This window comes from Cryptotermes secundus, unplaced genomic scaffold (assembly GCF_002891405.2).
Source record: "Cryptotermes secundus unplaced genomic scaffold, Csec_1.0 scaffold1054, whole genome shotgun sequence".
In the NCBI taxonomy this organism is placed as follows: domain Eukaryota; kingdom Metazoa; phylum Arthropoda; class Insecta; order Blattodea; family Kalotermitidae; genus Cryptotermes; species Cryptotermes secundus.
This window is the reverse complement of record NW_019719379.1, coordinates 928,900-953,656: the sequence shown is the minus strand read 5'-3', so window position 1 is coordinate 953,656 and position 24,757 is coordinate 928,900. Positions and strand designations below refer to the sequence as shown.

The following is a 24,757-nucleotide window of genomic DNA, read 5'->3' as shown; positions in this document are numbered from 1 at the left end:
TTAAATTATCGTACCTTGTATTTTGTGACAGATTTTGCATGTAAAGTTGTTCAGCGGATGGTACTCTGTTGAGCTAGAGGAGATGTATTGTGTATAATGTAAAGCAGTGTTTTTATCAGATGTGCAAGTATGCTTCTCATAACATTGGATGAAATGCAAGATATGGACTGTTCCCATCTCCATTATTTATATAACCTTTTATTTTTGTTGGAAGAAAATATAATTCGGAGTTCTTAAGGGGGGGGCTCTTTTCCTGCATTTCCAGAAGCCATCTAGAATTTAGGTGATAAAACTTTGATTGTTGTAGTCTGGTTTGTATGCTACATGTTAATGTTGAACTTCATAGTTTTTCAATGTTGCGAAATATGTTATGGCAGCCTTTTCTGTATCGGTATATCTCGTGTGATACAACCATACATATCTGTTATTGGAATCCATCAGAACTTCAAAAAGGAATTCTATAGTTCTGAAAAGAAAAGTGCTGAAGGGTGTGTGACATCTGTTCAGCATTGACTGAGTATAGGTAATTTGTTGAAGCAGTTAATGGAACATATAGTCAGATTACTGTGAGAAAGAAGGTCTGCATGTTTTATCAGTTGTTTACATCTCTGGTGAGCTTGCTGTGAACTGTATAGATTAATTACAAATTACATCAGCTGTTGTGCATGCTTCTCTCTGTGTGTGGACATGTGTGCACAAGATCAGCAAACACCAGATTCTGCTGTTACCTATCTAGAGCATTTAAAATAATCAGTTGTCGTTCGAAGGTCCTCGTGAAGCTTCCATCGATCTGAATTATACTTCCCCTTCTCTTTGTATTAATTCCAAATAATAGATTTTCTTAAGGCTTTCAAAGGGTCATGTTCTTTTCACCCTTACACTTTTCCCTAGAACTATAAAAGTTGAAAATATTTTTTGATGCCATTGATAGAAACAGAGCTACTGAGGGCTGCTAAGCACTGTGGCATATTGGTTAATGTGATCATTTGTTTCTGTGTATACATATCTGACACAAAATTTATAAGTGGGGTAAAATGAAGAGTTCTGTCTGCTGTGATATGCTTTGTAGTCCGTGTAGTCAGCTGGTGTTTCAGAGGAACTTGTCTCCATCTTCAGGGTTGAAGAATAAGCCGGGCAGGAAACCAGAATGAAAGAGGCAGCAAGCAGTCTGTTTCATGCTGGTTTCTTGCTGCTCCATGTTAGTTGACTTTCAGTGACTACGTGGTATGTCCCAGACTGATAGGGGCTCTTGAGGTCCCTCAAATCCCTCTCATGTGTAATGTTTAAAATTGCTTCTTAGATGGTCTTTTTGTGCGAGAAATATTTTACAAGTGAACATGATATAAATTCACTGTTCTTATGGTGTTACCTTTTTGCGGGAAACAATTTGAACAGGCTCTTCTAATGGGAGAGGCTGTTGTATGTATGTTTATATAGTTACGAGTACACATTCTGTTAAGTTTCAGAACTGCTTAATGCATGTAAAACAGACGTTTTGATATGTATATACAACTGATACAGTGAAATTCCTGCATAATGCTCCTTGATTTGAGATTTTCCCTCACACAAGTGGTTAATTTCAGTGATATCAAGTCAGTCTTGGCATTATGCTTCATCTCTTTAGTATTTCTCACAATTTAATGTTCAGATTCACCGATCAACAGTTAAACTTTAATCAGGATTTTACTGTAAAGCTATTTGCCATGTAATGAAGGCTGAACTGTAAGATTTTTTATGAACTTTTGTTTGCCAAGAAAATTGTGGTGAATTATCAGAACAGTGCAGCAGTGCTAAGTTGTTTTGTGAGACAGGAGAAAATGCCATATGTTTTTTATAAAATATTACAGAAAGTTCATAGAGAGAGAGAGAGAACAGTGTACAAGTTCTTGTGTGAGTTAAAGGTCCATTTCTCTGTGAACTTCAAGAGATGTTCTAAATGAAGAAATGACTGAAATAATGAGAAATGTCTCTTGACTGACTTACTTGTGAAGATTTTTCAGATATTTAGTCGTCCAGTCATCTTCCCTTGAACCTTCATCTTCACCTGCTAGTAAAGTTTTATATGTATGTGTAATAAATACTATTTTTGAGGATTATACACTCTCTCATCAACATGTGGGGTGTTTTCTCTTTGTACACCATTGCAGTTGGGAATGGACAGTGGGCATGTTTGGATCAATTTATGCAAAGTGTGTTGATGAATGATTTACCTACTTGCTTCATTGAAGCTTTACTGCGTTGTACTTATTACATCTGACTTTGGGGGATGAGGGCTCACTATCAACATATTCCTAGTGGAAGTTAAATCTTGGGGCTGCTGTTATGGATATGGTGGCAATGGCTCCTCGACAGCACTGGTTGCATACCTGGCAGATAATTATTGGCTTTAGTAGGCATGCAAAGAATGAGAATTTTATTGGTTGGAAACTTTTGGAGTTGGATTTATGGGATTTAAGGAAGCATCACATTTTGATGTAGTGCCGGGATTTGGAAATATTGAGCATTAGAATCTATTACGTTCACAGATGCCACCCTCTGAGACCTTTAACCATACACACAGCACATTCCTACTCTTGAAAACAAGTATACCTTGGAAACTGGTAGCTCTATACTGAGACACATTTATTGGTTATTCTTTCAGTGAAAGAGACATTGCTTTTTCTCATTACTCTTTTATTTTTATCAAGTTTCTTCATGCTCTAGAAAGATTATTGAACCAGTAGTTGTTTGATTCACATTATCTTTTAAATTGAATTGCTATGTTGTTTCTTTCATTGAAAGTTTTTGTTATGCTGTTTTGTTCGTAGTGGATATCATTTATGTGCCTTTTTTTCTGTGGTGCAGTGTATTGTGACAGACCATGAAATGCCAAACTAGGGAATGTCACATGTTATATGACAGTGAAGAGAGAGTGCTAAATAATTCCAGAGTTATGATTATGGGATTTTAGTTGTTTCTGAATATGCAGTTGTAGTATGATACCACTTAAGTTGCCGAATGATGTTAAATGATGTTAGTATCATGTGGGGTGGTTCTGTGTTGGGAAAGGAAGGTACATGAATATACAAGAGTCTATTCCTATGAAACTCAATACTGTTTCTGCTTGCAGTTATGGAGATAAGGCAGCTAACCCATAACAGTTGATTTTGCAGTAGCTGAAATTATGGATCTATATAATTTTTCTACGGCATACCATATTTGAATATGATGTGGCTAGTCCCCCCCCCCCCTGAAATTATTGAAATTACAGCACAGTTCCCGCTGAAAGATTCATAACTGCAGTGAAACTTTGAGACTTGATACTTTGATATGTGGCTAGAATTTTTAGTGACAAACACAAGGCACAAGGAATTTTCTTTATATTTTACCATATAAATTGGCTCTGTGATGTCTGGACTCCACTGATAACAAGCTTGGATGGTAATGCCTTAATAAATGTGCAAGAGCCGCATGCTGATCAGAGGATGCCAACATGGAGGTAACACTCTCGGCTATGATGTCTGCTGGAAGCACATAGAAGGCAGTGAATACAGTGAACCCAAGAGTGATGTAATTGATTAACCATTGTCAACTAGTTTTGGTTCTGAAACTTGATTGGTTTCTCTGAACACCCATACTATGCCCCTGAGATGTTTTGAAGTTTGCCCTTAAATCTTAGCAGCAGGTAGCAGTTTTATGTTTTTTTATGGTCTTTGATGAAAGAACGCATTATACTCCAAGAGGATAGTGTTAATTGTGGGGGACTGTTGGGTAAAACATGTGACAGGTATGGTGCCCATCATCAGTAACGTGGCGTAACAGGTTGTTATTCCTGGAAATTTATTTTAGATAGCTTTTGACAGGTATTTGCTGTCAGTACATAGTTTTTATTTTGTGTGTGTTTCCATTCTTCAATTTAGAATTGGATGTGTTAGTGGTCTGCATTGGTGGTGGGTCATGAACTGTAGTGCAGATTTAAAAGGTCACTCTGTTCACAGCAGTGGATGATTTTAATGTCCGCATCTTCCCAAATCCATTAGTTGATTTTAGCATTGAGTATTTTCTGATCTGAGTCTCATTGAATAAACTGTATAAGTGGGTGGGTTTAATATAAATCATGTTTGTAGTATTAGAACTGGTATAAGGATTTGTGGAAATTGTTGGCCATGGCCAAGTTTTTCAAGTATTTTTACATGCATGTCTGGGGGAAGTAAAAGTCTCTTGTTCTGCTTCACCAGAAATTGCAAGAAACATTCTTTGGCATATATTGCTTTGAATTACATGAGGTTACTGCCTGCATGGATGTGGCCAAGTATTTGTGTGAGGTCTGGGTTTTCTTTTCCTTTGTCTGGTGGTTGATGAGTAGATCATGCACTGTGAATTCATGAATATGGAGAGGGGCTTACAGATTGCTTGTTTTTATGGCCAAGAAGTAGAATAGAAAGTTGATCTGGAACTAGTTGTAACATTTATCCTCCTTTACTAGGTGTTTTAAATTGGGGCTGGTATATATTATATTGTCATGAACTGAAGTAAATATAGGTGATTAATGAACTCATTTGGTTCTTGTTAATTTCCAGAATGGTCTTGGGCTTGTTACTAACATGGCTTTCTGGTTTCTTTTTTATCATTTTATTTACAGTTTAATGTTGTCTCTAAAAATTAAATTACAAGAGAGTGTATATGACAGTTCATAATACATATAATCAGTTTTAAACTATGCTGATTGTGTGTATGCTAGATGTATCTGCCTTGGGGGCTAAAACCAAGAAAAGGTTTTAGTTAGAAGGTACATTTTTGTGATTTTATTCTGGGTCTTTATGGCCAGCATTCCAAATTTGACAGTGTGTTGTATTGAACAGGTGGACAAATATTTTTTAATTTTTTTCATCCAACTTGTAGATTGAAAATTAGGAATCATGCATAATTTTTGAGCATCATGTTGCTAATCTGTGGTAGGGATGTGATGCAGGACTCTTCCAATCTAGTGTTTGCATAGTATATTTATGATAGTAACTGTAAAAGACATCACATGATGCAGTTTAGGCATTCTGTGTCATGTTGTAGAGCGTTAAGATATTGTAAATAGTGCTTAACATACACTTTTCGAAGTTTTAGTTACTATGTGGTGTTTTACACAGGCACTTTGATCAAACATTGTGGTCCATATTTGGGAAGTACCATGATCAACTCTGCTTGGATACTTGAGTTTGTGATTTTCCATCATTAGTCATTTTTCTCTTGAAACATACATGTTTGTTTTAAGATATTAACCTCACAAAATTTTAGAACCCTTTGGCATGTAGTCACAGATCTGTTCCCATCTCAGAAGTTTGTCTGACCATCATGCATTTATTACTGCTGGCATGAAATTAGAGAGTCTAAAGACAGGGTGGCCTCTAGTGCTAATGTGTTCATACAGGGTTCCATGAAAGGATAGATTCGTGTAATTTTGCGGGAGAACATACAGACATGGCCACATATGCCTGCCTACACTCATATGAAGGAATGTGGGCTGGAAGTAACTGTATGAAGGCAGTTCAAAATTAAGGCATTGATATTAAAGTGCTGCATAGACAGTTGCATGATTCAACTGAAGTATGTGAGTGGAGTTTCATTTTTCAGCTTAAGTTTTTGAATACAGGGTGCAGCAGCATAATTTGCTGATTTGAAGGGTCAGTAAAACAAAAGGTGTTATAGGTATCGTAATTATTTTTTCTCCATATTTTACAACATTGGAAATTTATGTTTACTCTGTTTTAAAAATTGTATCCAACAAGTGGAGCCCCCTATTGGCGATACACTGATTTGCCTGAATTCTGAAGTGTCGGTCGACTCTTTCCAGCATAGCGATGGGTATGTTGGCTATGGCTTGGCGAATATTCTCCTTCAATTGAGCAAGGGTCCTTGGACGATTGGTGTACACGAGGGATTTCAGATACCCCCATAAGAAATAGTCACAAGGGGCTATATCAGGTGAGCGCGCCTGCCACTGAAGATTGCCCCTCAAAGAAATCAGGCGCCCGGGGAAGTGTTCCCGCAAAATACGCATTGCAGTTCGCGCCATGTGTGCCGTGGCTCCATCCTGCTGAAACCACACATCCCCAACATCCATTTCATCAAGACTTGGCAAAAAAAAATTTTGATCATTTTCACAAAAAAAATTCTTCCATCATTTTCACATAGCGAACAGAATTCACTGTAACTGCATCCTCATTCTCTTCAAAAAAGTAGGGACCAATAATCCCTACTCTCGACAGTGCACACCAAACAGTTACTCATTCACAATGAAGGGGCCTCTCATGAAGTTCTCGGGGATTGTTATCACTCCAGTAGCACATGTTTTGCTTGTTCATGCATCCAGAAAGATGGAAATGAGCCTCGTCACTAAAGAACACAAGCGCATCATCAGGCAAAGTTTCAAGGAACGCTTCACATGCATGTTGCCGAGCAGCAAAATCATGTTCAGTGAGTTCTTGCACCACGGCCAACTTATAAGGATGAAAATGGAGGTCATCATGAAGAATTCGCCACACAGAACGATCAGACATTCCAAGGGCAGCTGCATGCTTGCATGCCGAGTGCCAAGGAGATCGCAAAAAATACTGCCTTATCACCTCTATGTTGTGGGGTGATCTGACGGGCCATTCCCCTGATCTTCTCTTTTCCACACTGCCAGTTCTCGTGAATATGTTTGTCCACGTAACAATCGATTGCCGACCAGGAACATGAGCTCGGGCGGAAATATTGAAGTGCGCATGGAATGCTTGCTGCATGGTGACGATTGAACGACCATTAGAAAAGTAAGCCTCTATGGCGAATGTGCACTGTTCCTTCATCCAACGCATTCTCAGTACTAAAGTGGAAGGAAGAACAAACTTCCCGATCCACCCGTTCGAATGAGACCATCCACACCCTCTAACGGCCAAACCTTGCTTCCTGGAGCCAAATTCAAATCAGCAAATTATGCTGCTGCACCCTGTATTATTATCAGAAAGATTGTTAAAGGATGAATGAAGAACTTCATGTGAACTTGATCCAAGAGAATTTCATCCTTTTATTTCTACTGTTGGAGAATGTGGGATTTAAATTTGTGCTACTTTGGAGATGGATCTGATTTTAATTCAAGGGTAATGGTATATTTATTGAAGACATAACACCAAGTCTCCTAATCACGTTCAGCCACAGTCATAGAACATGTGAATGATAAGGGTTACTTAGTAAATCAGGACAATGGATAATGTCCAGAAGCATAATATTTGTATGGGTTACTTTGTAGTTGAGTTCTTAATTGTGTGGCTAGCTTATGAACTTGAATGTAAGTAGCTTTTATTCATTTGTGTAGTAACATTGCATGCAGTTGATGCAATAAAAACAAGCAGGTTTTTTTTCACTGCTTTAGGTCTAGCTATGCCCATGGGTGGTGTAGAAGGGGAAGTTGTTAGTAACTTATTTCTGTCTTGTGCATTCCGTGCTGAAAACATTAGTCGTGTTTCATGGATTCACCATTTTTGGTATGATATATGACTAAAACTTTAAAACTACAAATCTTCAGTGCCTGGCAGTTCATCATTAGTGTCATCTACCAATTCACAATTTATGCATGACTGGAAACACTTACAGCTTCATAATTGAACTCTAAATTGCTTTACCAAGCTTCATTTCCAAAATCCATGGTTCTTAATGTCACAGAATGATTACATTTGTTTATTCCTGTTCCACTGGGTTTTTCTTCACTCAACATTTTGAAGTTTTCTGCTTTGAAACGTTTCTTCATCTTTTTCCAATTAGATTGGATGTTTCACTTAGTTTTTATAGCAGGCTTTGTATTTGTCTGTGAAGGAGCAAAGTATTTGTGTTAAATTCTGTTTCAAAGTAAGGGAAACAGCTGCAGAAACCCACAATATATTGCATAAAGCTTGCAGTGATGATGCCTCAGGTCAAAGGACTATGAGTGGTTCAAACCTTTTAAAAATGGAAGCATTTCAATGGATGAAGATGACTGGTCAGGCAGACCTTCAACTTCAAGATCCAAACCTCTGATGATTTCCCAGGTGAAAAATGTCCCTGGAGATCATCACTGGAATGTCAAAGAAGTCGCAGAAGAGGTTGGAATATCCGTTCGTTCAAGCCACACAACATTAATGGAAGATTCGGGAATGCATCAGGGATCAGCAGAATTTATGCCAAGACTCTTTTGACGGATGATCTCATTCAAAGAGCAAATGGCAATGAAAATCTTTTGGAAAAGGTTGATACCACTGATAAGACGTGGGTTTATGGTTTTGACACTGAAACCAAACAAGAGTCCTCACTGGAAGTGAGCTCTGAGCAGAGCAATGGCTCCAAGATGCACAGCCAGGGGAGACGAGGATATGCGACTTCGTTGCAAAGTGTTGCATGCAGGTGAAAGCAATATAGGTGGCACTTTCCTTCCATTCTCTTTGAAGACTCTGGAATAACGGTGTATATTTTTCTACAAGAGATAAGCATATAGCTGCCTGTATTCCCTCTGTGTATAATTGCATTGAATGGCCATGTATAGGTCCTTGTTGTGACATGTAAAGTGTGAGCATAAGGTATTTTTTTCATGTATGAATCATGAGTCCTTATGTATGTTTAAGAACAAGCATTCAGGAGAGTGATTACAAGGATCTGCAACCTTTGCAGCACAGATTATGCTTAAAGCGTCTTCAGAGTAACAATTTTATGTCTGTCACGTTTGACATCTGCTATTTGGAATTATACCCTTTTTATCATGTCTTTCAACTAAAGATACATTTTTATAATTTGGAAGTTGACATATTTTGTTTGTTAACTGAAGTAGTACTTACATTTTAAACCCTCCTCCCCTCAACACAGGCATGCGGTAGTGTAGTTGGTTGAGGCACTGTGTTACAAGGTTTAGGGTTGTGAGTTTGAGCCCTATTGAGGTGAATTTTTTTAAATTTACCTAGTCCTTCCAGCTGCACAATGGCCTTGGGGTCGGCTCGGCCTCCAACAGGAATGAGTACCAGGAATCTTCCTTGGGGGTAAAGGGTGGCTGGCGGGTAAGCCTGACAGCCTTCCTGCCATCTGTGAGCTGATCTAGAGAAAATGTGGTAGCCTTGACATATCTCAACCCCTATGGGCCTTCACAGCCTTTTGCAGGGCTTTGCCTTTTTTTTTTTATCCCGCCACAGGCAGCCATATTTTGTTTAGCAGCAGTTTCTTAACATTCGACACTGAAGCATAATGACTTCAGAGAATTAATACACTGATAAGGCAAAACTGTATACATATAGGGATGTGGAGAAGTAATGCATGTTATGTAGTTTTCTTCATTTCAAATTCACCGTGGCATAAACTGTGGTGGTGTTGCTGCCTAAGAAAGACAGGTATTGGATTTTCTGTGATATATAATCGCCTGAGTACTGGAATGTGCTGTGGCTGTCAGCAGCATTTTTCAGGATACAATGTTTGAAGTTACGGGTTCAGCTGCAGTTTCAATGTGACTCAGAACAAAGGAGATTCTAATGCTTCTCACTTGGTAGTAAGGTAAGCCTATGACATGTGGAGATATTGTAACATGGAGAATCAGGCAAGTCCATTGCCTCATCTTCACCCAAAAGTGGAGACAGAACATCCCAGTACTTAGGCAAAGATAACTGTTGCTCCTGATTAATTTGTCTATAGAAATGGTTCCCAACCTGACTGAAGCATTTCTGATTTTTGAAGATATCATTTTTATAAATAGAATGTAATTTACAGAGTCTTGTTTTATGTGTAAAAGTAGGTAATCATCATATTGTAAATCATATCAATATTTTAAGTGGAATTTTTGCAGATGAAGCTTCTACTGCAGGCTGTGTCTGGAATCATTCCTGTAGCTGAGTTCTTGTCCTTCAGTTGTTGCTGATATATGAGTTATCTTCACTGATTGTTGTCAAATCTCAGTCAGAATGTGGGGTGTTCGGAAAATTATTGATGAAAACTGTCTAGGTGATGGAAGTCCATAAGTAGACTGGATTTGAGGTTTTCAAGGTGGTGACTGAAGGTTACTATTTTCTGGAATGTGAAGCTGTGAGGTCAGAAATTGACTGATGTGTTGGAGTAATGTCAGTAATTCTACATCACCACATGGTGTAACATTCTGCAAGGTAGTAACTTCCGTACATGATTAAATGTCATAAATAATAAGATAACTAATTTATTGGCATAATGTTCTTTGGTAGCATTTGACATCTAGTAATCTTGAATTGTGTGACTTACTTTGACAATTATGGGTATTGTTACAGTAAATGAACATTACTTCGGTAGCATTTTCAACACCTGAAATTGATTCTCAGTTTCTACATGAAAATGGTGACAATAGTATTTTGATTATCATATATATGTGACATTCAAGTGGTTGGCTATTTCTTGGTCCTTTTTGCTGGGGAACCAGTGGTTCATATTCTAGCTACAGATGTGAGTATAATCTGTATTTGATGAATCTACTTTTTTGCCTTATTTGTGTGATATAGGTAATCACGACTGGAAAGTCAGTCTTAGGTAGGATTGTTGATGCTAATGGAAACTTCTAACCTTTATTTTTCTTCCCCATTTCTTTCTATGTGATAATGATGACGGTGCTGCTGGACTCGCCCCTGTTGCAATACCTTGTTGCACGAACTGTTCTGTGGGACATTGTACACTTTGTGCTTCAACATTGGTTGATAACTGTTAGGATCCAAAATCATTCTTGGATGCTTACGACCGTGGCACAGGGCGATATGAAGCTGGCAGTCGTGGCGACATGCGGGAAGATTTGGGGGGACCTAATAGTGGTGGGCCCCGGGGCTCGCTGGGTGGAAACCCTCGTGGACGTTGGGGCCCAGCAGACCGCAGGGGTGCTGATGATTACCCCACGAAGAGAAGGCGTTATTAAGTATATTGGATGAACTGCTTTCTGTGAGGGTTGGAGATCTCTTGGGAAAGTATATTGTGAAGTGTTTACAATTATCTTTACATCTTTTGAAGTGTTTGTCATTAACTATGGATGTTGCAGTAGAGCATGTCCTTTGTATCAAAAATGGATCTGTCTCTTGTGTAGCTTATTCACTGTTAGCTGAAAGTGACTGATCAGAAGAAACAGTTTTGCAAAGGTGAACTGTAGTGTATTGAGTTACAGATTCATACATAATAGTTAATAAAGGATGAAATGTCACATTGTGGGAGAAAGGTTCAAGAATTTGATATTTAAGATTTAAGAGTACATTTCTAAGTTTTGTGTCTGTCATCTGCTTGTAGCAAAATTCACATTGAGGAAATGTGTAGAATTTTTGTGGAACATAATTCAATTCACTTTGATGGACAGCATAACATTTTCTCCTTGTATGAGTAGTTAGGCTTATTTGTGTATTAACATGTATATTTTATTCCTGATGACATCTGAGAATATCATTTTGTTTCAGTAAATACTTGAGGAGCAGTAGATTTACCTACATTATTTCTGTATCACAAATTTGTCCAATTGTTTTTTATCAATAAATGTACTATAAAAATCCAGCCTATGTAGATTGCTGCCCTCCACTTCCACGACCATTTTTGAAAATGGTCATGCATTGCCTTTCCTTTTGCACAGATCCTTCAGCAAGGTAGAATTACTGTGGGATTCCCCAATAATTGGTTTTAGCTACATACAAAGCTGCAATTAATATACCTGCCAACCATTTAAATCAGAAAGAAAGAAGGTAAACTAAGCTCCCATATTCTTGTTTCATGCACTGTTACTAACAACATATCTTGGAAGGTTTTTGTATTTTAGCAGAGTCTGTTTATGAAATATGTTTACATAATGTGTTTAAAAAATTAGTACCATTATCAGAGTAGAATGGGACCTTTTCAGTAAGAGCTGTGGGATACATATATACAGTATGCAGACAACTAAAAATCTTAAGAGAGAAGCTTCTGACAGACAACCTGATTTGTCCGGATAGTTTTTGATTTGTCAGGATTGATATGTTGGAGAACGAATTCAATAAATTAGTCTCCATGTACATGCTTCCTGTTACTAGGAATTAATATGGCCAGCACACAAAGTTGACCAGGTTCTATTGCTTAATTTAAGAATGTGTGTTTTTTTTAACCACCTGTGGTCTCTTGGTCAGAGTTTCTGGCTACAGATCCAGAGGTCCTGGTTCGATTCCTGGGGCTACCAAATTTTCTGAGAAGTAGTGGGTCTGTAAAGGGGTCCACTCAGCCTTGTGAGGATAATTGAGGAGCTGTTTCAAGGAAATAGCGGCTCCGGTCTAGAAAACCGAAATTAATGGCCATGGGGACTTGAGCTGACCACACGACACCCTCTATCTGCTAAAGTTGGCACTTACTTTGCTTACAAGAGGCGGTCGTTTGGTCGGTATAGTTTGCTTGTGGACTACAGACCATGGATTTTGTTTTTTGGGGTTTTTTTCTTCACACCCATACATTTCCATGATATGTGTAACATCGTTTAATTTAATTCCATAATGAAAGCCACTATGTATGGGAACTGAATCATGTCAGTTATATGATCTGTAGTTTAACAAGGATTGTAATTGTATTTCTGGGGTAATTTTATTGATTTTTATGACATCCGGAATAACAGAAGGGAGGCAAGATACTGCACTGATTGGGGGAAGATATTACATGGTTTGTGCATATTTCAGATCAGTTCTGTAACTAAGACCTGGAATAAGCATTAGAGACAAAAGAAAAAGAGTTTTGTGTTCATTAAAAGAGCGGTAAGAAGGGTGTAAATCTCCAACTGAAGGTAGGATATAGTTAATCCTACAGGAAATGATTATGATTGTACGAGGGTTGGAACTTTAATAGTGCTAACACTGCTGTAGAGACACCATGCAACTGAACCAAATAATGTCGCTTATACCACACGTTAGTTACATACCTAGCTTACCTCAGAGCAAATGGACTCCCCCCACAAATTGCGCATGCACAGTGACGAGAAGAACAGAGCCTCGTGTTAGCTGGCGGTCTAACGCAGTGTTGTCACGATGTTTTCGAAACAAACAATGGAGTTGGATAAAGATTGAATGTGCCTGAGGCCATGCGGCATGACAGTGTCATCAAGGACTTCAAGAGGCTTGCGGGGAATCTGCGTTGCCTTACAGAACAGTGGTGAGGTGGGTAAAAGCCTTCAACGAGGGATGCCAAAGTGTAGCAGACATGCGTCGGCCAGGTCATCCTAGTGTCAGTGAAGAAGTGTATGCTCTTTCCGCCTTACTGGAAAGTGATCGACGCCATACGATTCGTGAGCTGGCCTGAGAGACAGGATTAGCGCATATGACTGTGCTTCCCATTCTGAAGGAACGCCTGGGCCTGAGAAAAGTTACATCACAGTGGGTTCCATATGATTTGACGGAAATGCAGAAATGGCTACGATATGACACTGCTCGTAACCTCTTGGAGCGCTATGAGCGTGAAGGAGAGGCTTTCTTATGCTGGATGAGACATGGGCCGAATCGTACAAGCTACAAATGAAATGGCACTCAAACGAATGGCGTCATTACGGGTCACCACGAAAATCAAAAGTTCGTCAGAACCCCAGCGATGTGAAAGTTATGGTGATTCTCGTGTACAACTGTGATGGTATTATCCTAATGCATACCGTTCCCCGACAGCATACTGTCAATGCACAGTATTACTGTTCATTTTTGGAACACAACCTGCGACCAGCTATGAGAAAGAAGCGGCGACACTGCAGAACCCACCCATCATTTTGCAAAACAATGCTCAGCCACATGCAGTACAAGCTGTGGCTGTTTTGTTCGATCAATGGGGCTGGGAAGTGCCGTACCATCCACCATACTCCCCGGACTCGAGCCCTTGTGACTTCGACTTGATTCGTAAGATGAAGGAACCACTTTGTGGCATTCACTTCAGAACTGCTCCAGAGATTTTTCAGGCAGTAGACCGCTCCATTTGAACTATTAACACAACAGGCACTGTTAAAGGTATCCTATGACTTCCACATCGCTGGCAACGGGTTGGTTATACACAATGCTGGTGACTACATTGAGGGACAGTAAAACTTTGAAACATGCATATATTTTGTATCAATTGTAAATAAATAGTTGCCACTATTAAAGTTCCAACCCTTGTACAGGTATGAAGAGGCTGGACTCATTATGGACAGTCAGGCTGGCTTACTACCTGTAAATCTGTTAGTGATACAGGGTTCTTCATATTTCAGTTATTTTGCGTAGGAAAGTGATGGACTATTTTATGTAGGCTTGTAGTTGTAGCAGATGAATATTTTCAGGCAGATCCAGTGAATATACTATTCACTATGGCAGTTTTTGTTTTGATTTTTTGTTAATTTAACTTCAAAATTTTTAATGTGTTCTATTACAGTGTTACTGCTTAAATTTTGAAAAGATTTTTATTTTGTTGTGAATGAAGTATTAACCATTTTTTTTTTAATTTAATTTGTTCTTGCAGGGATGATGTACATTAATAATGAATAACAGTCACTTTGCTATCTTTTGTAGCTTCTTGCTGTTACTCTTAGAAACTTACTTTCCTTTAATGGCCAGTTTTGCAGCCAGAGAGAGCTAAGTTTGGATGCCATCAGTAGTAGATGATGATTGTATAGTACTTCTTTCATTCCCTCTGCTAAATGGAATCGTGTAGTTTCCTGTAATGCCATTTTTGGCACCTTTATTCAGATGTATAACATACTCCTGATAATCCTTGTTAATAAAAGGGAGAAGACACATGAATAATTATAAAACATGGATAATAGAAGTTTGGGATGTGGTTGGGATACCAAGATTATTAAGTGTAGAAATTCAGGAATGTACATATGATGGTTAAATTGTTAAGTTATCCAGAAAACCATGCACTTAAGGGAAAGGGTATTGAACATAAAATGTGTTCAGTTTCCTTGGGAACTCACATGAAACATTTTTTGTTGCAGTAAATATTCATCAAGTTATTCTTGATACACACAGAAATGTGTGCACAGTGATAAAATTGTCTAATGCAAATGAAAATGTATGTGACTTGTTGGTTCTTCATATAAATCTGAAATATCAAACTGTAGTGGGTCTCACCATTCATACAGACAGGCTGAGTGCTCTGTGGGGTTGCCAGTGCTAAGAATCAGCAACCCAGGTAATCTGTGCATTGATAAGTCGGAGTATAAAGTACTTTGTTTTGTTTGTGGTCACTTGGATGAACATGAAAACATTGGGTATAATTTTGGGCAGCAGTTTCATATATGTGGTTAAGGCATTCTTTTAAATAAATGATGTCTGAGAATTTGTTGCCATTTTAGGAATTGGGTTCTTTTTTGTATATTGTTGGGCAACATGTTAATGAAAATATTTTTTAATATTTGTGTATAGCTGGGATGATGATGGTTGTAGCTATATATGACATTTCCTCCTCTGAAGTTTGTACTTTGAAGAATCTTGAAGGCTTCCCAGCACCAAAATAGGCTTTAGGTACTATGTGGCATAATGGGCTTAATTTATAATTTAAATATACTGACAGGAGTTCTGAGTTTAATGTTGGCAGGTATAAGTAAAACTAAATACTAGAGTGTTGCGTCTTGTGCTTCTTTACTGAATTCATATATGGGACATCTCTGCTGGATATGAACCGTAACCCTCATTCTTTAAAGAACCTCATTCATAATTGCCATACCTTCTGCAACTATATAATTTTGTGTTTCATTGTTCTTACCTCTGACCAACAGCAAAATATCAAGTGAAAGTGATGAAAGCTGCAAATTTTGTACCAAATTTGCATATCTGTTAGTGGTAATTATGTTTATATGTGCAGTGGGTGAGTGCAAGAGAGTTTAAGAAAGTTTATGCTCTGGAAAACTGAAATTGGGTCACTTCTAGGTTGTGTTCAAATACTTTGGTTTGAGAAATACAGAGAAACTGAAGAAACTGTTACTCTTAGTACCTGTATTAGTCCAAAATGTGAGTTACAAACTAGCAAGTTTATAGTGCATGTACATGATCCATAGACATCAGAAGGGAAACTGCCAATGTAATGCAGGAAAAAGAGCAGTAGTGAACTTTTTTGGGTCGAGCATGACTCAGTTATGTTAAAATATGAATATCCTTTAACTGCAAAGATGTGGGAGGTTTTTTGCAATTTTTTTTTTGAATACATCCCAAGTATATATGAGATGAAACTTCGTGCTAGTTTTATTTTGCCTTGGATAATCATCATCATACAACCACAATTTGATGTGTCTGTCCTCCATTGGATTGTTTTGAAGACACTCCAACAGCATTGATGTGACATCATTCTAACCACGTGTTCCTTCACCCCCTTGGTATGTGTAATTTTTTTTTATTGCTAGTGAGGTGGGACCATCAACGTCTCACAACCGTATGGGCCTTCACGGCCTGTTACAGGGATAGCTTTACTTTTTACTTTATTGCTAGTGGGGTGGGACTAAGTCCCTTGTACTGCGGCCACTTCTGGCCTATTGTACCAGCCCCAGATGATAGATGAGGGTGATTGTGGAGCAGTTGGTGGAATGAAGATTGGCAGGGGGAAACCGAAGTAGTATGAGAAAACCTGCCCCAGCGCCACTTTGTCCACCACAAATCCCACTTGACCAGACCCGGGATCGAACCCGGGCCGTCGCGGTGGGAAGCCAGCGACTAACCGCCTGAGCTATGGCGCTGCCTATCTGTACATAACTACTGCACCTGTTCCAACATTGTGAATACCAAATGAAAAATGTAGTGCCAGTCTGGGCTACTATTTAGCACAGAGAGATTATGCAAGAGATGAAATGCAATGGCATTGAGATTGGTTAAAGACTGGCAGTGTAGGTTCATGTGCTTTTTGAAGTCATAGAATGCTTGGGCCTGTTTTTGGTGAAGATTATGTTGTACTATGAATCTGTATACATCTTGAGTAGGAGCTTTCAGTTCTCCAGTTGTATTCATGACATTGTGGAGAAGTGTCTACTCTGGGATATGCAAAATGTATTATGCTTATTACATAACATGCTGCAGCACTGCTTGTATGTACAGAGTTCTCTAGTATCGGAAAGCAATACTCGTACTTAAAACATTCTTCTTATGCTTAAAGAGTATCAGACAACAACACATTATCTCTGTTTTTCATCGCATATAGTGGCTCTTTCTTGCAGGAAAAATTATGTGTGTTGGCACAATGTGTCAGTAGTTTCTGGGGTTTTTATGGTCGCTTCCTTTGCTTGTCACATCTTTGGAGAGCTTCACAGATTTCACCTGTTGCCATCCTGTTAGGATTGGGGAGAACATCCATCGCTCTTCAGGAACAGCTCTTGGACATTGGGTGTTTTCCAGGAAGAGTAATGGGTAATAAAATCTTCTTTCAGAACACTTGATTCTTCACCCTCAGTTTTCTCTGGCACTTTAGCCATGTTTAAGCCATATCAGTTGCTGGAGTGGTTGCTGCATGGCAGGACTGTGCAGTAACACCTGTCTGTTTAATTTTTCACATTTTAGACATGTTGTTTTACCTGGCAGTGATCCAGGTTTTTTCACAATTCCAAATGCAGTTCATAGTTAAAAGTGGTTGCTAGTTTCCATTTGACACTGAATGGAATACTACGTGAGAATAAGTTAACAAGCCCATCACTTTTCAGTTGATAACCTACACCTTGCAACACTTGATGTGATGTGACCCTGTATTGTTACTTGACCCACACAAGTTGAGTGCTAATTCATATGTGACTTGTCATGCAGTGGGGTACCATTTTTATATAAATATTGCCAGTCATATTTTGTCTTATTGCCAGGGTAGAAACCTAATGCAGGAGAACACCAGAAAGCATTTTAATTACCCTGAGATTTTAACATAACACTGAATATTCCTAAATACATGCTAGCAAAGGATCTGAAAATATGTAACAGTATGTAATACATGACTGAATTTTGTGCTAAGACATACAGTAAGCTCAATTTATAACCAGCATTGTTTGCCAGTTGCCTTTAATGGAGATCTTCCTCGATATCCCACTTTTGCCTTTTATCTGGGGAATTGCAGTCATAAAATACATGAATGAACACTGTGGTTTAGATGTATTTGACATTTTAGTTTCAGGGATGCTTTTTGGCAGTAATGGGCTTCTTTATATTCACTTCAAATTATGGAGGTGAAACACTTCATGTCAGATGCGGAATTTGTATGTTATTCAAAACATTACTTAGATTTTGTGAGGTTCGCAGTAGCATAGTTGGTTGAGGCACTATGCTACAAGCCGGAAGGTCGTGGGTACAAGTCCCGATGAGGTCATTCTAATTTTTTTCAATTGACCTAATCCTTCCAGCTGCATGCACTATGGCCCTGGGATCAACTCAGCCTCTAACAGAAATGAGTAGCAGGAATTAATTAAATTATTTTCCTGGGGACTAAAGTGTGGCTGGCACATAAGGCTGACAACCTTACCGCCAACTTTGAGCCGATTGTCTAGGTAATGTGAGACCCTCAACATCTCAACCCTATGGGCCTTCATGGCCTGTTACAGGGATAGCTTTACTTTTTTTTACTTAGATTTTGTAATTCTGATGTGCTGGACAATTGCTGACATTCCATAACCCATGACAACCTGCTGATATGTTGCACATTATTAGTTACTACATGTTTAATGTTGATAGGTACTTCTATTCCATTTTCTCTGTTTTGTTGCTGTGTTAACAAGAACGTTTACTTACTGTACCGATGATTCTGAGCTAATGTAGCCAACTGTTTGTCCAATATTTCATTTCTGGAATTAGCTGTCAGTCATAAAGTGCCTGATTACATCATTCCAATTATTGTATGCTGAAAATGGTTCCACATCTTCTGTCTTGTGTTTTTTTTTTCTTGTAAACTGTGCAGAATGTTAAATTGAATTTCTTTGAGCTACTCACATCTGATGATGTAAGAAGGTACAGTTACTTGCGTATTGCATCTTATTATTATGAACACAGGAGATTAATACTGCATTTGAGTACTGGATCAGTTAGTGTCCGTAGGTGTGCCTAATGATAGAATTTGGGGGGGAAACGTTGTAGCTTACTTCATGAAGTCTTTGATGCAGTATACACTACACATTTGGTTGAATTGTTTTCCTCGAGATGTTCATTTTCCAGCATTCTTTCATTATATGGGAAGGTAGCTAGCTAGTCATTGATTAGAGAGTTCAGAATATGATGAGGAAAGCAGAGTAAAGTAATTGGCGTTTACTGTGCATGTACAGTATTAAACCTGAGGTCATTTTGCATTGTTCTGAGTACCAAAATGGTTTTGAATTATGAAAAGCTACTCCATGGAATCTATAGCAGCACAAAATCCTAAACTTGTACGACATCATGTAGCAAATTATTACCACAGTACGCAGCTATGTGGGCATTTCATTTCTTCAGGTGATGTATAATTTTTTGCAACATTAAATAGAAGTAGTGGTAGTGGATCCACTACAGTAATGAAGGAATAAATTAAGAACTGCAAGGACTTCATTCTGGAGTTGCCCATCATACAAGTGGTTGTGAAGTCTAGAGTGGCCATCTTTCAAATCCTTCAACTGTGATGATTTCAACATGCCAACAGCTGTTATTCTGGAGGATACAGAAGAAGCAGGAAGTCTGTGCCTTTGGGCTTAAGAAACCTGCAGGATCTGTTGTAAAAGAGGATTTGAATTGGTAATGGGCGTAAAGTGGACTGGAGCAGCCAGCACCTAGAGTTGCACCATACAACACAGGAAGACATTTAGGTTGATACCAGTCATCTGCCTTTCAGGGAAGTTTATAGAAATTGGTAAGGTTAAAGCTCTTTATTTATTCACTGTTTTATTTCATATTTCATCTAGTACCAAGTACAAATAATAATGTGCACTTAAATACATTAGGTAAAGAGTGTTGCATTAGCGTGTACAGAACTTAATTTTGTTACTAGTTCTGTAATTTTAAATACACTTTTTTCACACCGTTTTATTACTTGGTTAAAAGTTACATGTGAACAGCTCATTCATGGCGGCCAGTTTTGTGTGTCTGCACAAACATACTGAACAGGTCAATATCATAGTAAGCAGGAAAGTGATTTTGCGACACGATGGATAAACTCAAATTTCATTGATTCTGTATATGTAATTGAATTATGAAGGACACATCATTTGTGCAATATCAAGTGATTATTGTGTTTTAATATTAAATTATTTGATCATTTTGTTTCATTGTATTGAAGTCTTGTTGCATAAGAGGTTCTGTTATGGTTCAGGTTAAATACTTAAATGTTGAAGGTTTTCATGCCACATTTATTGTCCTTCAGTGGGCAAAGTTTATTGTCATAATCTGAATTAATTTGCAGCGTCATGCTAAGGTGTTAAAATATACATGATTTACCTGTCTGCATGTTCAGTATAAAGACAGACCTTTGTAGGACAAATTTAAAGAGATTAGTGGTAAAATATTAATATCACTGTTCTTTCTGGGGAATTGATCACAGCATGTGAGAATTAAAACATGTATATTATTATTCTTAGTGGGGTGAGACTCAGTCCACTTTGTATTGCGGCCACTTTTTGGCATATTGAACCAGCCCCAGGTGATGGATGACTGTGATTGTGGAGCAGTTGGTGGAGTGAAGATGGGCAAGGGAAACTGAAGTACTCAGAGGAAATCTGCCCCAGTGCCACTTTATCCACCACAAGTCCCACATAAATTGACCAGGGCTCTAACCCAGGCCGCCACTGTGAGAAGGCAGCAGCTAACAGCCTGAGCTATGAAGTGCCCAAAATATGTATTTTTCCTTGCGTCCTGTTCAGTTTACATGCATTGAGAGCTGTGCAGATATACCCACACACTGATGAACTCTTTGTCAGTCATTGCCAGTTAATAGCACACTGATCAGTAAACATTAACTGGCAGATGTGTTGCAGTGGTTGTAATAAGTATTTTTACAAGTACTTCGGCTGTTATTGTGAAGATGTTCTACTGCTGGAGAATACATATCTGGTACATCAACTCTGCTCGAAACACACATTCCCAGTTTGTACCGAAGCCGGGAGATATATAATGTGTAGAGTCTGCTTAGTGATATGTTCTGTATTGAAGCCAAAACGGAATATGTTCAGAAAGCAACTGGCCATTTATTAGTTTAACATTGGTGTCTCAGCAGTTGCGTTATAGGTCCTGGGGATCGATTTGTCAAATGGTTCATGATATGAAAGGAGTGTGTACAGTGAAGATCATCACATCTGCTTTCCAGCAATTACAGTTTTGATGATATGGCAGTGGAAAAGCAGTGCTGTGGCCCTAAAATTGTCACATTTAAAAGCTGTGTGATTAGAAGTCACTGACTCAACTTTGTTTTAGACACCTGAAAAAGAGAACTTTCCCAAAATAGAACAAAACTCCTTGCATAAATTGAGGATATCACATTTACAAGTTAAATATGTGTATGTCAGTCAAAAGTTTTTGATCTTTCACTTCTATGCAGAATGTTTTCATGTGTTAAATATTATAAATAATTCATCTTGAAGCGGCCTTACTCAACTTGCAAGAGTTTAATTTTGAGAGGGGATACTGAAAAGTGTTTCACTACAAATCCAAACTCAGGAACCATGTTGAAAATGTTTGACTTAAGCAGTAAGGATTAAAATTGTTAGGTCACAATTGTGCACTTTATATTGAAATCCCCCCCCCTCCCAAGTTATGAAGAGCTTGTTAATTTTCATTAACCAATATCATTATTTTGTATACTCCTGGGTTTTAGTGGGGTCATAGCAGAAAATGTTAACAAAACTTCCGTATCCCTATTCTAGGTATTTTGTTCCTATTTGGTAACAGTGAAAGTGTTAATACTATTATTAATGGTTAATCAAATTGATCCTAAATGTGTATATTTCAATTCTTAGTTTGGGATGAAGTGGGGTTAGTTCAAACTGCTCTTTTGTCTGTGGCTTTGAATGCTTTGTCATCATGTAGTATGAAGAGCAACATATTCTATGATTTGGTGGTTGTGGGATGAGATATTGGAAAGGAAAAGATGACATTACAGCATTGAAGTAAATAAAATATTGTGAATGATTACAAGGAACAGTACCATATGTTAGGTTAAACATGGGCATTGGATACTTTTGGGATGTGTGTATTTTATTGGGTACATGTTTTGTCAGATGGCTATGTTTTATGCTATATTTGTATATATTAGTTTTGCAGGACTCCACATTCTGTTTATTTTCTTGTGGATGATGCAGATTTTAACACTGAAGAAGTGCAGAATGTGTTCACCATCGTGTTCATCACCAGACTTCGAGACTTCCGCTAACTTTCATTCTTGCTCATGTATATCACAGTGGAAATATTTGGGATGCCATGAGCTTCCATGATGCACACTGTGTGTCTTTTTTCAAGTTTCTGCAACTGTTCTGTTGTTCATTTACTTAAGTACCCCAGTTGTAACCTTCTGAGTTCTTGATTTTGCGACCTGTGCGCTCATGATATGCGATATAGGGGTACAAACTCAGACTTTTATGGTGTGCTGCTAGTTTATTTTGGTAAGTTCTAAAAAATGTGAAAAAAATTTAATCTCTCAGCAGTCAGGCTGTTCAATTTATATGGTTCTGTCCATTGACATAAACTTTAATGTATTTCACATTATCACATATTTCTTCTAAAAAGGAAGTCACCTGATGTCAGTTAACAGTAGTTTAACCCTTTGGCATACAGAATGTTACTGTACTGGCACATGTATTCATTTTGTGTGAGACAGCTTTACACACCAGTAGTTTACCAGACCTCTTGGCCTCTGCCTCTTTCAGTGGTCCCAAATGTGAAAGTATAATGTAGATTGTTTGAAACGAGTTACATATTATGTATCATTTAAATTACAAGCCACATCTTTCTTTAGAGGCACTGAGAAGATTTGTCGGTCTGTGAACTGAAGTTTATTTTGTTGGATCTGTCTAGAATGCCTTCCAGTCTTATGAGAAAGGAGAACAGCTTCAAATTGACTGTGCAGCACATAGTTACAGGTTTATGTTAGCATATGAACATTCTACATGCTAATAAATTGTGACTTCCTGTACAGCTGATGAATGCAGAACCTGCACTTTATGATCATCTAAAGCTGTTGGAACATAATGTACAAATTCCCTTGCCCTGCACATGACTTAATGGCCTTTTGCTCTGCATTTGAAATCTTATTGGCATATGCTGATGCATATATTCCCTTGTAGTCTTTTATTGCCTATAAAGATATGTAAAACAGGTGTAATAGTAGTGATTTGATAGTTTATCATCTAGTTGTAAAAACAGTACTCTCACTTGAAAGTAAAATGGTGATAGTAAAACAACCAGAAAGAGGTGAGTTACTTGGTACCATCCTTGTGTTTATGATATCAGTTCTTCAGCAGTTGAAAGCCTTTTAAAATACAAAAGATGTTTGTTATGTTCACAGCTTAGTCTCTTAGTCTGCGTTGAGTCAGTGGTACACTGTTTAGCAAATTAAAGAGGAATCAGGACGGGGTTAGTTGCTACCATTGGTGTGCTTGTAATGATAATCATTTGTCAGTTTGAACTATTCTCAGAGACAAGCAAAAATTATTTATTATACAAGTATTCTAAGTGTAGGCTCTGTTCACTTTATAATTGTTAGTACAAGACAAAAGCGTTGTCATTGAAGAACAGGAACAGTTAAAGAGTACTGTTTTCTGGGATGTGGCTCCACATAATCTGGTAGAAGTTCATTGCGTAACTGCATCACATTCCGGAAGATAGTAGTGTTTATAGTCACCACTGCAAGGATCTCAACTTTAAAGTGGAACACCATTTGATTGAAAAGAACTGCTTGAGTATTGAAGATATGGCTAAAGTACCTTTTAGAATGTTAAAATGCTCATAGGGCAAAATGATTGGTGATCCGTTCAGTTTGTGACTAATTTCAGCTGGTTTGCAGGATTCAAGGGTGCAATCAGTGTGAAAAACTTTTCACACTTTGATGAGTCTGTGGAGCAGCTAACCCTGCTGAGGGGTTGGAATGCCGCAGGAGATTTTAAACTAAATCCAGTTCATCTAAGTTGAGCTTTTCAAGGAATTTGTCAGTTTTCTGTGATTTGGGCTTGAAATCATAAGGCATGAATGTTTTCCTTACTACTGCTGGAGTGATTTGTGGGGTAATTTGTTTTAGAATTTCAAAATTATTTTAGAGAGATTAATTCTAACATTTGGCCGCATCATAGCTCAAGTGGTTGGTTGCTGGCTTCCCACCGCGGTGGCCCGGGTTCGATTCTGGGGTCTCGTCAAGTGGGATTTGTGGTGGACAAAGTGGCCCTGGGGCAGGTTTTCTCAGAGTACTTCGGTTTCCCCTGCCAATCTTCATTCCACCAGTTGCTCCACAATCACCCTCACCTATCATCTGGGGCTGGTACAATAGGCCAGAAGTGGCCACAGTGTAATAGCTCGCCTGATTCAGATGTGGAAGTTGTCTTGCCCCCTCCCCATACATCCAGCAGATGTTTGACCATGAGGTAATAATAACCTTGAAAAGGTTTTATTTATGTCATGTTATTGCCCAAGCTATTATGCGGATGAAACTAAATCTGAAAGACTTCTGGAAAGGGTACAATATCCTCAAAGTCAGTAGGAACATTGATCATTGCTGGCAGGAAAGCAGACCACTGTATCATTGAAGAAATATGATCACTGCTGGCAGGAGAACAAATAATACTGAATCACTGGAGAGGGCTGTGCCAGCAGATTCTACGGGTGTGAAGTCTATTGAATCTGGTGATTTTGACTGCTAATTTGAAATTTGC

General features: G+C 38.3%; 1 protein-coding gene across 3 annotated transcripts in view; it reads left to right on the top strand.

Moving 5' to 3' along the window:
• LOC111866108 (hrp65 protein) overlaps positions 1-24,757 on the top strand; it is a 68,968-nt gene that overhangs the window by 26,631 nt on the left and 17,580 nt on the right. For 2 of the 3 annotated variants that reach the window (XM_023854708.2, XM_023854718.2), the window contains one exon: positions 10,688-11,508. The exons of the other annotated variant lie outside the window; for it this stretch is intronic. In XM_023854708.2, coding sequence (XP_023710476.1) covers positions 10,688-10,888 — 201 coding nt within the window. In that variant the 3' untranslated portion in view covers positions 10,889-11,508. Of the gene's footprint in view, positions 1-10,687; positions 11,509-24,757 lie in introns of those variants that run through there. 3 annotated transcript variants of the gene reach the window in all.